Raw genomic sequence first — 17,126 nt, 5'->3', positions numbered from 1 at the left:
ATTTCGTTTTTTCGTTCTGCTCAAATCCAGAAACGCAAAGCAGTCGCCCCGCCGCTTCTGACATCCCGGCCTTCCTAACGCAGAACTTCCATCTTCCCAGAATCCTCTGCTGTCGTTTTGTCATCTGCATTGTGTTTGCTGCAGAGATGTCACCGCGAGACATTTTCTCCGCTATAAACTTACAAATTCAGTCTTTTTATTTTTATTTTTTTATCCCTTTTACGCAACTCTATAAAATGACATTTAGTGTTGTAGCAGAGCACCACAACCCGACCGTCATAAAATCCCAACAAACTGCAAATATGTTCCCCGTGTTATGATCTGACTTCGAGTAAATAAAATGCCGGTAAAAGTCCCGACACGCTCCAGGAGCCCCTAAAAAAAAAGCATTCGAGCAAATTCATTCTCTGATTGGCTTTGGGTTCGCATTTTCGTTGCAATGCGAGAATACATTTGTGATAGTCGGTGTGTTTGTTGGGTTCATGTTTATTGATGGGTAAATAACAATCGTTTATGGGGCTTTGGTAAAAAGCTGCATATCTGAGGCAAGTACGACATTGGGAAGAAAGATCGCTTTCATTTTGAGTTTTGGAAGTAGATGTAAACTCTCTACTGGGTGACAGTTAGTGTTGCGCTCTATATCGTAAACCATTACTCTTTTTACAAATAAAATCCTTGTTTTCACTTTTTTTTTTTTTTATTCATTTTAGAAAAAAATTACAAATTGAGTACAACGCAATAAAAACCAAGAGCACAATCCAAAAAAATACAAAGGAAAAAAACATTTAAGTCTCATACACAGAACAAAAAACTATAACAAAATATATATATATATATATATATATATATATATATATATGTGTGTGTGTGTGTGTATATATATATATATATATATATATATATATATATATATATATATATATATATATATATATAAAAATATATAAATAAACAGGTATCACATTTGTGATCGTTGGCATATTTGTTGGCTTCATGTTTATAGATTTGTAGATAACAATAGTTTATGGTGCTTCAGTTAAAGATCGCATATATGAGGCAAGTACAACATCGGGAAGAAAGATTGCTTTTATTTTAAGTTTTAATAGGTTTTCATACTTAAAGTAGATGTAAACTCTCTACTGGGTGACAGTTAGTTTTGCGCTGTATATCATAAATCGTTACCCTTTTTAAAAATAAAATCCTTGTTTTCCCCTTTTTTTTTTTTTTTTTTATAGATTTTTTTTTTAATTTATTTTTTTCATTAATTTTAGAAAAAAAATTACAAATTGAGTACAACACAAAAAAAAAAACAAGACCACATGCAAAAATAATACAAAGGAAAAAAATATTTAAGAACATTTAAGTCTCATAAACAACACAACAAAAAAAACTATAACAAATAGCAAACACGTACGTTTGTGATAGTTGGCATATTTGTTGGCTTCATGTTCATAGATTTGTAGATAATAATACAACAAGGAAGAAAAAAGGGCCAAATAGGGGCTGGGGAATCACCAACCCCTGGGACTTTAAAGGTATCGAATCAAATAATATATTTTCAGAAAAAGATTGATGTATAAAATATTACAATTTTATTCATGCTACACATAATTATAATTTAAACATTCATAAAACAATGATTTAACATTAATTTGCAAGAGAAAGCACATTGATATTAGATTCAATTTTTCACCAAACAGGAAGGATGAAAAAAAGGGCACACTGCAATCATTCTCAACATGTTTCGCCCGGAACGGGCTTCTTCAGGAAAAACTGATTGAGCAGCCACGAAAAACGATATTGCCAAAGCTCCACATATCGGAGAGAAATCAAGCGATAATTATTTTGGAATATTGTCAAAAAGAGTATGGTCATTTTAGCGATAAAATCGCAGAACAAAAAAGAGACTTTCCGCCTGCTGGGAGTCTTAATAGTGAAGTTGAATCAATAAAGGTAGTCTAGTTTCAATAATAGATCAGAGATCCAAATCCATATATTATGTTGGAAACCGACATAGTAAGGCTATAGTTAGCTGCTTCAATGTTATGCGTCTGGTCACTTCAATTGCCAAGAGGGCAATTGAAGTGACCAGACGCATAACATTGAAGCAGCTAACTATAGCTTTGGCAATATCGTTTTTCGTGGCTGCTCAATCAGTTTTTCCTGAAGAAGCCCGTTCCGGGCGAAACATGTTGAGAATGATTGCAGTGTGCCCTTTTTTTCATCCTTCCTGTTTGGTGAAAAATGGAATCCAATATCAATGTGCTTTCTCTTGCAAATTAATGTTAAATCATTGTTTTATGAATGTTTAAATTATAATTATGTGTAGCATGAATAAAATTGCAATATTTTATACATCAATCTTTTTCTGCAAATATATTACGGTATTTGATTCGATACCTTTAAAGTCCCAGGGGTTGGTGATTCCCCAGCCCCTATTTGGCCCTTTTTTCTTCCTTGTTGTATTTATTAACATTGGGACGTGGTATCCTGGCCCGCTTTGATTCCCTCTCTCTCAAAAACTTATTTTCTTAATGTCTTGTAGATAATAATAGTTTATGGTGCTTCAGTTAAAGATCGCATATATGAGGCAAGTACAACATCGGGAAGAAAGATTGCTTTTATCTTGAGTTTTAATAGGTTTTCATACTTAAAGTAGATGTAAACTCTCTACTGGGTGACAGTTAGTTTGCTCTGTATATCATAAATTATTTTCCTTTTTAAAAATAAAATTATTATTATTTTTTTTTTTTACATTTTAGAAATAAAATTGCACATTGATTTCCAACGCAACAAAAAACCAAGACAATACATATATAAAAAAAGAGGAAAAAACATTTAAATCTCATACACCACACAACAAAAAAACTATAACAAACATGTCATAGGACCTTATTCAAATATCATAGGAACCTTTATTCCCCAATGAGGAGGAAAGAGACAGGAGAGGCGGAGGGTCCCCACATCTAAATGAAAATAATTTGACTGATCTTCTCCCAGATAGGTCTAGGGCAGGGGTCTCCAAACTGCAGACCGTGGGGGGGGGGGGGCAGATGTGGCCCTTTGCTTGCCTTTATCCGGTGGGGGACTATTCCTCCCAATAGACTGAAATTGCCAGGATAGGTGTCAGCCCTGCTTAGTTGCCTCTCACGAACTACAGAATCCCGCCCCCTATCCTCTTCTTGGAGGCAGCACAGTGGCTTAAAATAATTCTAAAATCTCACTTATTTTTTTTTTTTTTTTAAATAACGTCATACTTGCCTGCTCTGTGTAATGGTTTTGCACAAAGCAGCCCAGATCCTCCTCTTCTTGGGTCCCCCGCCGGTGCTTCTGGCCTCTCCCTCCTGCCGGGTGCCCCCTATAGGAAGTGGCTTGCTATAGGGGCACTTGTGTGTGCTCACTCCCAAGCTGGCTCTGTTTGTCCATAGGATACACTGAGCTTGGCTCCGCCCCCCCCACTCCCTCCTTACTGGCTGTGATTGACTGAGCCAATGAGGAGAGCTCTTGTGCACATCTCTGGCTCGAGATTGAGCTCAGGTTAGTGTTTAGGAGGGGCCCGGGGGGAGCTGCTTGCAGAAGGTTTTTTTTTTTTTACTTTAATGCAGAGAATGCATTCTTGCACCCTTCAGATTTTAGAACCACTTTAATGATTGGCCACTATCTGCATGGAGTTTGCATGTTCTCCTTGTGCCGGTGAGGGTTTCCTCCCACACTCCTAAGAATTGGCTCTAGTATGATATTCTACTGAGCACAACCAAGATGGCTGACTCACCTTCTACACACCCCAACAACCAACTTTATAAGCGCTTTGACTCCCCAGGGAGAAAAGTGCTATAGAAATATAAATTCCTTTTAAAATAATGAATCTGCCCAGTATAGGGTGGGTTTGTTTTGTGGTCCATGATAAAACCTGGGAGAGCTTAGAGAGGAAGTGGAAACGTGAAAGCTCCGAATTTCTGGCGGGTTCAACAAGTTTTTTTTTTTTTTTTTCTGCACTCATCAAACGGATAGAAGAAAACGCTTTCAGTGTTATTTATTAACTGGATCAAAAGGGGGAACAAAGGAGAATTTCATAAATGCTTTAAATGTCTTCCAGGATTCAAAGAGGTTTGAAGGCATTGATTCGGATTTCAACGAGTTGGCCACCGATGCTAATAAGACCCCAAATGTGGTGGAAGCAACCAACAAGCCTGGACTGTATGAGAAGCTGGAGGACATCCAGGCCAGGTAGGAGATACAAAGGGCTGAGTGACTTCTGGTGCCTCATCGGTGACCGGCATGAAAGCCAGACGCCGTCTTATTCTTTTCTGACAGTTGGAGGTGTCATGTGATGTTCAGAAAGGAAATTGTAGTGATTCTCACACAAGTTGGTTTTGTTGCAGGTTGTCTTTATGTGAAAAGGCCTTGGCCGAATATCTGGATACCAAGCGTCTGGCTTTCCCAAGATTTTACTTTATATCGTCAGCTGATCTCTTGGACATCCTTTCCAATGGCACCAACCCTCAGCTTGTGAGTTGCTTTGTCTGTTAAGGGAAAAGGGACAAGTTCTCTTAAAACCTTCCCCACAACCCATTGGTACTTACCTTGGCTACTTACCTTGGCTATGCTCCACCATGGCCCATTAACCTGCCTGAGCTCTCAGCAGTACTGGGTACTTCAGGGTATTGGTAAGCATGTAACCTCCCCCTTCCTCATAGGATGCAGTGCTCAGGCCTGAGAAGCCGTTGCCAGGCTTGAATGCTGTCATGTGGAGGAGTCAAAATCCCCTTTTTTCCCTCCCTTTGTTAGTGCTGATGATCCCCGCACTGCTTCTCTGAACTTTCGTGTCTACAGGCACTCCAGCAATGGGTGCATCGCATTTTTTCAGAACAGGTATCCTGAAGGTGATAATAGTGGACCATGACTGAATAATGGGTGTTGAAATGGCCACTTGTAGTCTCCATGGAAAGCTCATTTGACAGGGTGACAATGTGCACTCCTGAACTCTGCTCTCTGTACTTGGCACACTTCTGAACCCTGCCCTCTTGTACATAGTGCACCCCTGAACGCTGCCCTCTGTACATAGTGCACCCCTGAACTCTGCCCTCTGTACATAGTGCACCCCTGAACCCTGCCCTCTGTACATAGTGCACCCCTGAACGCTGCCCTCTGTACATAGTGCACCCCTGAACACTGCCCTCTGTACATAGTGCACCCCTGAACTCTGCCCTCTGTACATAGTGCACCCCTGAACGCTGCCCTCTGTACATAGTGCACCCCTGAACTCTGCCCTCTGTACATAGTGCACCCCTGAACGCTGCCCTCTGTACATAGTGCACCCCTGAACTCTGCCCTCTGTACATAGTGCACCCCTGAACGCTGCCCTCTGTACATGGTGCACCCCTGAACCCTGCCCTCTGTACATAGTGCACCCCTGAATGCTGCCCTCTGTACATAGTGCACCCCTGAACTCTGCCCTCTGTACATAGTGCACCCCTGAACCCTGCCCTCTTGTACATAGTGCACCCCTGAACTCTGCACACTGTACATAGCGCACTCCTGAACTCTGCCCTCTGTACATAGCGCACACCTGAACTCTGCCCTCTGTACATAGCGCACACCTGAACTCTGCCCTCTGTACATAGTGCACCCCTGAACTCTGCCCTCTGTACATAGCGCACACCTGAACTCTGCACACTGGACATAGCGCACCCCTGAACTCTGCACACTGTACATAGCGCACCGCTGAACTCTGCCCTCTGTACATAGTGTAGCCCTGAACTTTGCCCTCTGTACATAGCGCACCCCTGAACTCTGAACACTGTACATAGCACACCCCTGAACTCTGCCCTCTGTACATAGTGCACCCCTGAACTCTGCCCTCTGTACATAGTGCACCCCTGAACTCTGCCCTCTGTACATAGTGCACCCCTGAACTCTACCCTCTGTACATAGCGCACTCCTGAACTCTGCACTCTGTACATAGCGCACTCCTGAACTCTGCACTCTGTACATAGCACACTCCTGAACTCTGCCCTCTGTACATAGCGCACTCCTGAACTCTGCCCTCTGTACATAGTGCACTCCTGAACTCTGCCCTCTGTACATAGCGCACTCCTGAACTCTGTACACTGTACATAGCGCACTCCTGAACTCTGTACACTGTACATAGCGCACTCCTGAACTCTGCCCTCTGTACATAGTGCACCCCTGAACTCTGCCCTCTGTACATAGTGCACTCCTGAACCCTGCCCTCTTGTACATAGTGCACCCCTGAACTCTGCCCTCTGTACATAGCGCACACCTGAACTCTGCCCTCTGTACATAGCGCACACCTGAACTCTGCCCTCTGTACATAGTGCACCCCTGAACTCTGCCCTCTGTACATAGCGCACACCTGAACTCTGCACACTGGACATAGCGCACCCCTGAACTCTGCACACTGTACATAGCGCACCGCTGAACTCTGCCCTCTGTACATAGTGCAGCCCTGAACTTTGCCCTCTGTACATAGCGCACCCCTGAACTCTGAACACTGTACATAGCACACCCCTGAACTCTGCCCTCTGTACATAGTGCACCCCTGAACTCTGCCCTCTGTACATAGTGCACCCCTGAACTCTGCCCTCTGTACATAGCGCACCCCTGAACTCTACCCTCTGTACATAGCGCACTCCTGAACTCTGCACACTGTACATAGCGCACTCCTGAACTCTGCCCTCTGTACATAGCGCACACCTGAACTCTGCCCTCTGTACATAGCGCACACCTGAACTCTGCCCTCTGTACATAGTGCACCCCTGAACTCTGCCCTCTGTACATAGCGCACCCCTGAACTCTGCACACTGGACATAGCGCACCGCTGAACTCTGCCCTCTGTACATAGTGCAGCCCTGAACTTTGCCCTCTGTACATAGTGCACCCCTGAACCCTGCCCTCTGTACATAGTGCACCCCTGAACGCTGCCCTCTGTACATAGTGCACCCCTGAACTCTGCCCTCTGTACATAGTGCACCCCTGAACCCTGCCCTCTTGTACATAGTGCACCCCTGAACGCTGCCCTCTGTACATAGTGCACCCCTGAACTCTGCACACTGTACATAGCGCACTCCTGAACTCTGCCCTCTGTACATAGCGCACACCTGAACTCTGCCCTCTGTACATAGCGCACACCTGAACTCTGCCCTCTGTACATAGTGCACCCCTGAACTCTGCCCTCTGTACATAGCGCACACCTGAACTCTGCACACTGGACATAGCGCACCCCTGAACTCTGCACACTGTACATAGCGCACCGCTGAACTCTGCCCTCTGTACATAGTGCAGCCCTGAACTTTGCCCTCTGTACATAGCGCACCCCTGAACTCTGAACACTGTACATAGCACACCCCTGAACTCTGCCCTCTGTACATAGTGCACCCCTGAACTTTGCCCTCTGTACATAGTGCACCCCTGAACTCTGCCCTCTGTACATAGTGCACCCCTGAACTCTACCCTCTGTACATAGCGCACTCCTGAACTCTGCACTCTGTACATAGCGCACTCCTGAACTCTGCACTCTGTACATAGCGCACTCCTGAACTCTGCACTCTGTACATAGCACACTCCTGAACTCTGCCCTCTGTACATAGCGCACTCCTGAACTCTGCCCTCTGTACATAGTGCACTCCTGAACTCTGCCCTCTGTACATAGCGCACTCCTGAACGCTGTACACTAGACATAGCGCACTCCTGAACTCTGTACACTGTACATAGCGCACTCCTGAACTCTGTACACTGTACATAGCGCACTCCTGAACTCTGCCCTCTGTACATAGTGCACCCCTGAACTCTGCCCTCTGTACATAGTGCACCCCTGAACCTTGCCCTCTTGTACATAGTGCACCCCTGAACCCTGCCCTCTTGTACATAGTGCACCCCTGAACTCTGCCCTCTGTACATAGCGCACACCTGAACTCTGCCCTCTGTACATAGCGCACACCTGAACTCTGCCCTCTGTACATAGTGCACCCCTGAACTCTGCCCTCTGTACATAGCGCACACCTGAACTCTGCACACTGGACATAGCGCACCCCTGAACTCTGCACACTGTACATAGCGCACCGCTGAACTCTGCCCTCTGTACATAGTGCAGCCCTGAACTTTGCCCTCTGTACATAGCGCACCCCTGAACTCTGAACACTGTACATAGCACACCCCTGAACTCTGCCCTCTGTACATAGTGCACCCCTGAACTCTGCCCTCTGTACATAGTGCACCCCTGAACTCTGCCCTCTGTACATAGCGCACCCCTGAACTCTACCCTCTGTACATAGCGCACTCCTGAACTCTGCACACTGTACATAGCGCACTCCTGAACTCTGCCCTCTGTACATAGCGCACACCTGAACTCTGCCCTCTGTACATAGCGCACACCTGAACTCTGCCCTCTGTACATAGTGCACCCCTGAACTCTGCCCTCTGTACATAGCGCACACCTGAACTCTGCACACTGGACATAGCGCACCCTTGAACTCTGCACACTGTACATAGCGCACCGCTGAACTCTGCCCTCTGTACATAGTGCAGCCCTGAACTTTGCCCTCTGTACATAGTGCACCCCTGAACTCTGCCCTCTGTACATAGCGCACCCCTGAACTCTGCACACTGTACATAGCGCACTCCTGAACTCTGCACACTGTACATAGCGCACACCTGAACTCTGCCCTCTGTACATAGCGCACACCTGAACTCTGCCCTCTGTACATAGTGCACCCCTGAACTCTGCCCTCTGTACATAGCGCACACCTGAACTCTGCACACTGGACATAGCGCACCCCTGAACTCTGCACACTGTACATAGCGCACCGCTGAACTCTGCCCTCTGTACATAGTGCAGCCCTGAACTTTGCCCTCTGTACATAGCGCACCCCTGAACTCTGAACACTGTACATAGCACACCCCTGAACTCTGCCCTCTGTACATAGTGCACCCCTGAACTCTGCCCTCTGTACATAGTGCACCCCTGAACTCTGCCCTCTGTACATAGTGCACCCCTGAACTCTACCCTCTGTACATAGCGCACTCCTGAACTCTGCCCTCTGTACATAGCGCACTCCTGAACTCTGCCCTCTGTACATAGCGCACTCCTGAACTCTGCCCTCTGTACATAGCGCACTCCTGAACTCTGCCCTCTGTACATAGCGCACTCCTGAACTCTGCACTCTGTACATAGCGCACTCCTGAACTCTGTACACTGTACATAGCGCACTCCTGAACTCTGTACACTGTACATAGCGCACTCCTGAACTCTGTACACTGTACATAGCGCACTCCTGAACTCTGTACACTGTACATAGCGCACTCCTGAACTCTGTACACTGTACATAGCGCACTCCTGAACTCTGTACACTGTACATAGCGCACTCCTGAACTCTGCCCTCTGTACATAGTGCACCCCTGAACCCTGCCCTCTTGTACATAGTGCACCCCTGAACGCTGCCCTCTGTACATAGTGCACCCCTGAACTCTGCCCTCTGTACATAGTGCACCCCTGAACCCTGCCCTCTTGTACATAGTGCACCCCTGAACGCTGCCCTCTGTACATAGTGCACCCCTGAACTCTGCACACTGTACATAGCGCACTCCTGAACTCTGCCCTCTGTACATAGTGCACCCCTGAACTCTGCACACTGTACATAGCGCACTCCTGAACTCTGCCCTCTGTACATAGCGCACACCTGAACTCTGCCCTCTGTACATAGCGCACACCTGAACTCTGCACACTGGACATAGCGCACCCCTGAACTCTGCACACTGTACATAGCGCACCCCTGAACTCTGCCCTCTGTACATAGTGCAGCCCTGAACTTTGCCCTCTGTACATAGCGCACCCCTGAACTCTGAACACTGTACATAGCACACCCCTGAACTCTGCACACTGTACATAGCGCACCCCTGAACTCTGCCCTCTGTACATAGTGCAGCCCTGAACTTTGCCCTCTGTACATAGCGCACCCCTGAACTCTGAACACTGTACATAGCACACCCCTGAACTCTGCCCTCTGTACATAGCGCACTCCTGAACTCTGCCCTCTGTACATAGTGCACCCCTGAACTCTGCCCTCTGTACATAGTGCACCCCTGAACTCTGCCCTCTGTACATAGTGCACCCCTGAACTCTACCCTCTGTACATAGCGCACTCCTGAACTCTGCACTCTGTACATAGCGCACTCCTGAACTCTGCCCTCTGTACATAGTGCACTCCTGAACTCTGCACACTGTACATAGTGCACTCCTGAACTCTGCCCTCTGTACATAGTGCACCCCTGAACTCTACCCTGTGTACATAGCGCACTCCTGAACTCTGCACTCTGTACATAGTAAACAGAAGAAAAAACAGCGCCAATCTAAGTGCAGTATTGTTGAATCAAAGACATTTAATTTGTGAAGTTATGCACTCACACTCTACCAGAAGGTTTCAGGCACATCATGTATCTAGAGGGCATCGCAGGGCTCTCGAGGAGAAGCGGTAACTCGTTCGGCTGTATCTCTCGTCCGGTGGCGCCGGTGGTTCCCAGCGTCGCACGGCTTGGTGTAACAGCGTCAGGGAGGTCCGTTCGTCCGTTCGTTGTTATGTTGAGGGGCGCACTGCGATGACGTTTCGTTGTGGTTTACGTTGCACGCGTTCGGAGCATGCGTGCTCCTTCATCAGGCATAGTGCACTCCTGAACTCTGCCCTCTGTACATAGTGCACTCCTGAACTCTGCCCTCTGTACATAGTGCACTCCTGAACTCTGCCCTCTGTACATAGTGCACTCCTGAACTCTGCCCTCTGTACATAGCGCACTCCTGAACTCTGTACACTGTACATAGCGCACTCCTGAACTCTGTACACTGTACATAGCGCACTCCTGAACTCTGCCCTCTGTACATAGCGCACTCCTGAACTCTGCCCTCTGTACATAGCGCACTCCTGAACTCTGCCCTCTGTACATAGCGCACTCCTGAACTCTGCCCTCTGTACATAGCGCACTCCTGAACTCTGCCCTCTGTACATAGCGCACTCCTGAACTCTGCCCTCTGTACATAGCGCACTCCTGAACTCTGCACTCTGTACATAGCGCACTCCTGAACTCTGCACTCTGTACATAACACACTCCCAAACCCAACTATATATGTAGTGCACCCAAATACAACTGGCCCTTTGAGGGCAACGATACAGCTGATGTGGCCCGAGATGAAAGCGAGTTTGACACCCCTTTCCTACATTGTCTAACACAGAGCTTATACAGGATTTGGACCCTTAACTCTGATGGACAAACAGAGTTGCGGGGAGATGTGATAAAGGTGAGTTTCTAAGAGAAGTTTGCCTTGACTGAGCAAAGTGTCGGGCTACCTTTTTAGGTCTTGTCCACCTGGTGAAGGCAGCCATTTATGAACTGGCCATTTAAAGTGAAGAAAAGGCTACACAAACCCATCTGTTAAATCTTGCCTCCCCATTGCTCTGACACTCCCCACACACATTTTGTAAGCTATCACCATTTAAATACCCATATTTTAAGTTCTTTGTATATAAGCAAGTAGGCGCAAACCTCCCCGGACAAATTCCATTCCTCCTGGCTGAAACATCTATAAATGGTGCCAGTATGAGGTATGGGAATAGAAGATGATGGATCAGACCACTTTTGTGTGGGGATAGGCATTGCTGGATCATACCACTTTTGTATGGGGATAGGCATTGCTGGATCATACCACTTTTGTATGGGGATAGGCATTACTGGATCATACCACTTTTGTATGGGGATAGGCATTGCTGGATCATACCACTTTTCTATGGGGATAGGCATTGCTGGATCATACCACTTTTGTATGGGGATAGGCATTACTGGATCATACCACTTTTCTATGGGGATAGGCATTGCTGGATCATACCACTTTTCTATGGGGATAGGCATTGCTGGATCAGACCAGAAGATGCTTGAGGAGAGGAGTGACAACGCTGCTGCAATTCAAGAGTGTTGTCACCCCTCCCCAGGAAATAAAGGCTTTACAGCGGCACTGGCAGGATCCAGAGGGAACAATACTATACAATAACAATACAATGAAGAGAAATTTAAAAAAAAAGTTTGTTTGGCTAATTTAAAGAGGTCATTTAGCAAAATGTTTCAATATATCTGGAGTTCGGCTTTAAAAAATGCAGCCCAGGGAATGAGAAGTTACTGATGACCGAATCTCTACAGGTAAAAAATGGCGCCCATCCCTTTGTTCTGCTGGTGGGTACACCAGAAACCTCTGTGTTTTGTCTGATTTCTGATTTTTTTATTTCTATGTTTATTTCACACCGAAGCCTCCACTGGCTCGTACACTGACAGGGAACACGTTGTTCACATTCATTCTCCAGTAACGGATCTGCTTTGTCACAGGTGATGCGTCATTTGTCCAAATTGTTTGACAACATGGCCAAAATGAACTTCAAAGACAGCGACCCAAAGATTGCGCTGGGCATGTACAGCAAGGAAGATGAATATGTCACGTTCAATGAGCCCTGTGACTGCAGTGGTCAGGTGGGTGTTGGAACCAGGGACAAATGTGGCCTGTGCCTGGTGGGTGTGGGGACCAGGGACAAATGTGGCCTGTGCCTGGTGGGTGTGGGGACCAGGGACAAATGTGGCCTGTGCCAGGTGGGTGTGGGGACCAGGGACAAGGGTGGCCTGGGCCAGGTGGGTGTGGGGACCAGGAACAGGGTGGCCTGGGCCAGGTGGGTGTGGGGACCAGGGACAAATGTGGCCTGTGCCAGGTGGGTGTGGGGACCAGGAACAGGGTGGCCTCTGCCTGGTGGGTGTGGGGACCAGGAACAGGGTGGCCTGGGCCAGGTGGGTGTGGGGACCAGGGACAAGGGTGGCCTGGGCCAGGTGGGTGTGGGGACCAGGAACAGGGTGGCCTGGGCCAGGTGGGTGTGGGGACCAGGGACAAATGTGGCCTGTGCCAGGTGGGTGTGGGGACCAGGAACAGGGTGGCCTGTGCCTGGTGGGTGTGGGGACCAGGAACAGGGTGGCCTGGGCCAGGTGGGTGTGGGGACCAGGAACAGGGTGGCCTGGGCCAGGTGGGTGTGGGGACCAGGAACAGGGTGGCCTGGGCCAGGTGAGTGTGGGGACCAGGGGCAAGGGTGGCCTGTGCCTGGTGGGTGTGGGGACCAAAAACAGGGTGGCCTGGGCCAGGTGGGTGTGGGGACCAGGAACAGGGGTGGCCTGGGCCAGGTGGGTGTGGGGACCAGGAACAGGGATTGCCTGAGCCAGGTGGGTGTGGGGACCAGAGACAGGGGTGGCCTGTGCCAGGTGGGTGTTGGGACCAGGAATAGGGATTGCCTGGGCCAGGTTGGTGTTGGGACCAGGAACAGGGATTGCCTGGGCCAGGTTGGTGTGGGGACCAGGAACAGGGATTGCCTGGGCCAGGTTGGTGTTGGGACCAGGAACAGGGATTGCCTGGGCCAGGTTGGTGTGGGGACCAGGGACAGGGGTGGCCTGTGCCAGGTGGGTGTTGGGACCAGGAATAGGGATTGCCTGGGCCAGGTTGGTGTTGGGACCAGGAACAGGGATTGCCTGGGCCAGGTTGGTGTGGGGACCAGGAACAGGGATTGCCTGGGCCAGGTTGGTGTGGGGACCAGGGACAGGGGTGGCCTGTGCCAGGTGGGTGTTGGGACCAGGAATAGGGATTGCCTGGGCCAGGTTGGTGTTGGGACCAGGAACAGGGATTGCCTGGGCCAGGTTGGTGTGGGGACCAGGGACAGGGGTGGCCTGTGCCAGGTGGGTGTGAAGATGGTGGACAAGGGGTGGCCTGGGCTTTAGCGGAAAGGACTTTTTTCAAGACTGTCATGAATGAAACCAGGCAGACGCAGACCATTCTTGATGATGTATTTAGATAAGGAGCATGGCTGCCAAGTAATTGGGTTTTTTAGAAGGAAGTCGGCATTGGCTGTCCCCGTGTTTCTGCGGTTTATTTGAAGTTTGAGTCTATCAGCATAGTAATAGTTGAAGCTGAGCTGATTGGACAGACAGATTTATGTGTCACGTCCTCCAGGTCTTCATTGGTCACGTTTCTGTAACACTGAATGTTCCTCCTCAGGTTGAAATCTGGCTGAATCGTGTACTGGACAGCATGAGAGACACCGTACGGCATGAGATGACGGAGGCTGTCACTGCGTATGAAGAGAAGCCGCGAGAACAGTGGTTGTTTGACTACCCTGCCCAGGTGGGGGCACCAGCGAGACGGCAGTTAGAGCTGGAAGACATAAGATTCCATTCTGTGTTCTGCACGATGGTCACGCAGCTACCTCCAGCAGGATCACATAGTCACATGTTTACCCAATGTCTGAATTACACTCCAAGACTGCGCCCAGCTCTGGGAATTGCACCTCATTGGGTCATATATCACACACAGATGTAATTCCCAACGCATGTGGTGGTTTGTTGTTCTGTCTTTTGGAACAAAGATGGGATACATTTTTTTTTAAATTTAAGGATATCTGAAAGTAAAACTTTTTTTCTAGTTATAATCAGAGCTTTTTTTTCTCAGAGAGTAGGTGCAGGTACTCCTCCCTTCTGAGTCACCCCTTTTTTCCACCCCCTACTCACCTCTGAGCACCGTCCCTTGGTTCCACCCCTGAGCATAGTCCCTTGGTTCCACCCCCTACCCACCTCTGAGCACCATCCCTTGGTTCCACCCTCTACCCGCCTCTGAGCACCGTCCCTTGGTTCCACCCCCTACCCACCTCTGAGCACCATCCCTTGGTTCCACCCTCTACCCGCCTCTGAGCACCGTCCCTTGGTTCCACCCTTTACCCGCCTCTGAGCACCGTCTCTTGGTTCCACCCCCTACCCACCTCTGAGCACCGTCCCTTGGTTCCACCCCCTACCCACCTCTGAGCAACGTCTCTTGGTTCTACCCCTGAGCACTGTCCCTTGGTTCCACCCCCTACCCACCTCTGAGCACAGTCCTTTGGTTCCACCCCCTACCCACCTCTGAGCACTGTCCCTTGGTTACACCCCCTAACCACCTCTGAGCATTGTCCCTTGGTTACACCCCCTACCCACCTCTGAGCACCGTCCCTTGGTACTACTACCCTAACCACCCCTAAGCAGTGTCCCTTGGTTCCAACCTCTACCCACCTCTGAGCACCGTCCCTTGGTACCACTAGCCTAACCACCCCTAAGCAGTGTCCCTTGGTTCCACCCCCTACCCACCTCTGAGCAACGTCCCTTGGTTCCACCCCTGAGCACGGTCCCTTGGTTTCACCCCCTACCCAGCTCCGAGCACGGTCCCTTGGTTCTACCCCTGAGCACGGTCCCTTGGTTCCAACCTCTACCCACCTCTATGCACCGTCCCTTGGCTCCACCCCTTACCCACCTCTGAGCACCATCCCTTGGTTCCACCCCCTACCCACCTCTGATCACCGTTCCTTGGTTCCACCCTCTACCCACCTCTGAGCGTCGTCCCTTGGTTCCACCCTCTACCCACCTCTGATCACCGTTCCTTGGTTCCACCCTCTACCCACCTCTGAGCCTCGTCCCTTGGTTCCACCCCCTACCCACCTCTGATCACCGTCCCTTGGTTCCACCCTCTACCCACCTCTGAGCACCGTCCCTTGGTTCCACCCCCTACCCACCTTTGAGCACCGTCCCTTGGTTCCACCCTCTACCCACCTTTGAGCACCGCCCCTTGGTTCCCCCCTCTATCCACCTCCCAGTATCACAGCTTTTGGAAAATACAGAACCAAGTATAATTTAGAGGTGCCATGTATGTCATTTGTTAATGATAACAAGGAAAACAGTAAAATAAATTTCCTGCAGCCAACAGCAATAGCTCCCCCCCCCCCCCAACAAAAAAATAGATCCTCACCAGCAACAGATCTCCCTCAGAAACAATAGATCCCCCCCAGCACCAATATACCTTCTTCTGAAAAACAATACCTCCACCCAGCAACAATAGATCTCCCAGCAGCCAGCATCAATAGACTCCTCCCTCAATAGTAGATCCCTCCCAACAAGAAATATCCCCCACTAGCATCAATAGATCCCCTCCAGAGATAACAGATCCCAAGCAGTCAGCAAGAGACCCTCCAGCACACCCCAGCACCCCTTGCCATTACATACATTCAGTGCCAAAGGTGGCAGAACTGCGTTGCCGCTGAAAATAAAAGCCCTGGTTATAGTAATGAAGGTTTTTTTTTTCGCTGTCCTTGTGTTTCATTGCAGAGATTTCCCTTCATTTCCTGTGCCAATGGCACAACAGGAAGGGAATGGCTCCAATGCAAGATGAAATATATTAGAACAGCTTTTCTCAACCTGTAAGGAAGACCCAGCTTTCTTTTATGTTTCCAACACATGGATTTAATGCAGGTGGTTCCATCACACCTCGCTGTTCCTCAGCATAAAACTCCTAACACGTGGACCAAAGGGAAAAAGTCAAGGGTTGCCAAAAAATACTTAAAAACAAATACATACTCGCTGTAGACGTGCTGCCCCCAGCACACTGGTATTACGCTTGCTCCTGTACAGCTGCCAACTTCCCCAGCTAACTCAATGCTACACAGGTCTAGGATGATGTCGCTGTCCGCAGCTCCCTCAGACTCGTTCCGTCATTTTGCGTCTTTGGGGAGCAATCCCTGAAGATGTCGAATGATGAAACACATCGGGGGCGGAGCTATGGACAGTGACGTCATCCTGCACACACACACACAGCCATTTTATTTAGAATTTTCCTCAATTGTTATCTTTTTCCTGGGGGGCATAGTGATCAGACAGGTCGATGATCGTACACCCAACCCACGGTTCTATAGGCCTTACAGCAGTTGTAGGACAGAAAGTCATTCAGGTGCTAATTACACAATAATCCAACCTGTGGACTCCCCGTTCCCTCTCCAGGTCGCCCTCACCTGCACACAGATTTGGTGGACCACGGAGGTCGGCATCTCCTTCACCCGGTTAGAAGAAGGCTATGAGAACGCCATGAAGGAGTACTACAAGAAGCAGGTCGGCCAGCTGAACACACTCATCACCATGCTGATCGGGCAACTTTCCAAGGGAGAGCGACAGAAGATCATGACCATCTGTACAATCGATGTGCACGCTCGTGACGTCGTCTCCAAGATGATCCAGCAGAAGGTGAA

At 48.9% G+C, this 17,126-nt stretch overlaps 1 protein-coding gene across 1 annotated transcript in view; it reads left to right on the top strand.

The window, feature by feature from the left end:
* Positions 1–17,126, top strand: part of LOC143934988 (dynein axonemal heavy chain 9-like) — a 301,551-nt gene that overhangs the window by 109,342 nt on the left and 175,083 nt on the right. Inside the window, 5 exon segments of the mRNA XM_077458539.1 lie at positions 4,097–4,227; positions 4,383–4,509; positions 12,385–12,525; positions 14,084–14,209; positions 16,882–17,121. Of these exon segments, the coding sequence (XP_077314665.1) occupies positions 4,097–4,227; positions 4,383–4,509; positions 12,385–12,525; positions 14,084–14,209; positions 16,882–17,121 (765 nt within the window).

This window comes from Lithobates pipiens, unplaced genomic scaffold, assembly GCF_037356315.1.
Source record: "Lithobates pipiens isolate NorthernLeopardFrog02 unplaced genomic scaffold, aLitPip1_a1.2 Scaffold_28, whole genome shotgun sequence".
Classification (NCBI taxonomy): domain Eukaryota; kingdom Metazoa; phylum Chordata; class Amphibia; order Anura; family Ranidae; genus Lithobates; species Lithobates pipiens.
The sequence above is the reverse complement of the archived record's forward strand: the minus strand, read 5'-3'. Positions and strand labels throughout refer to the sequence as shown.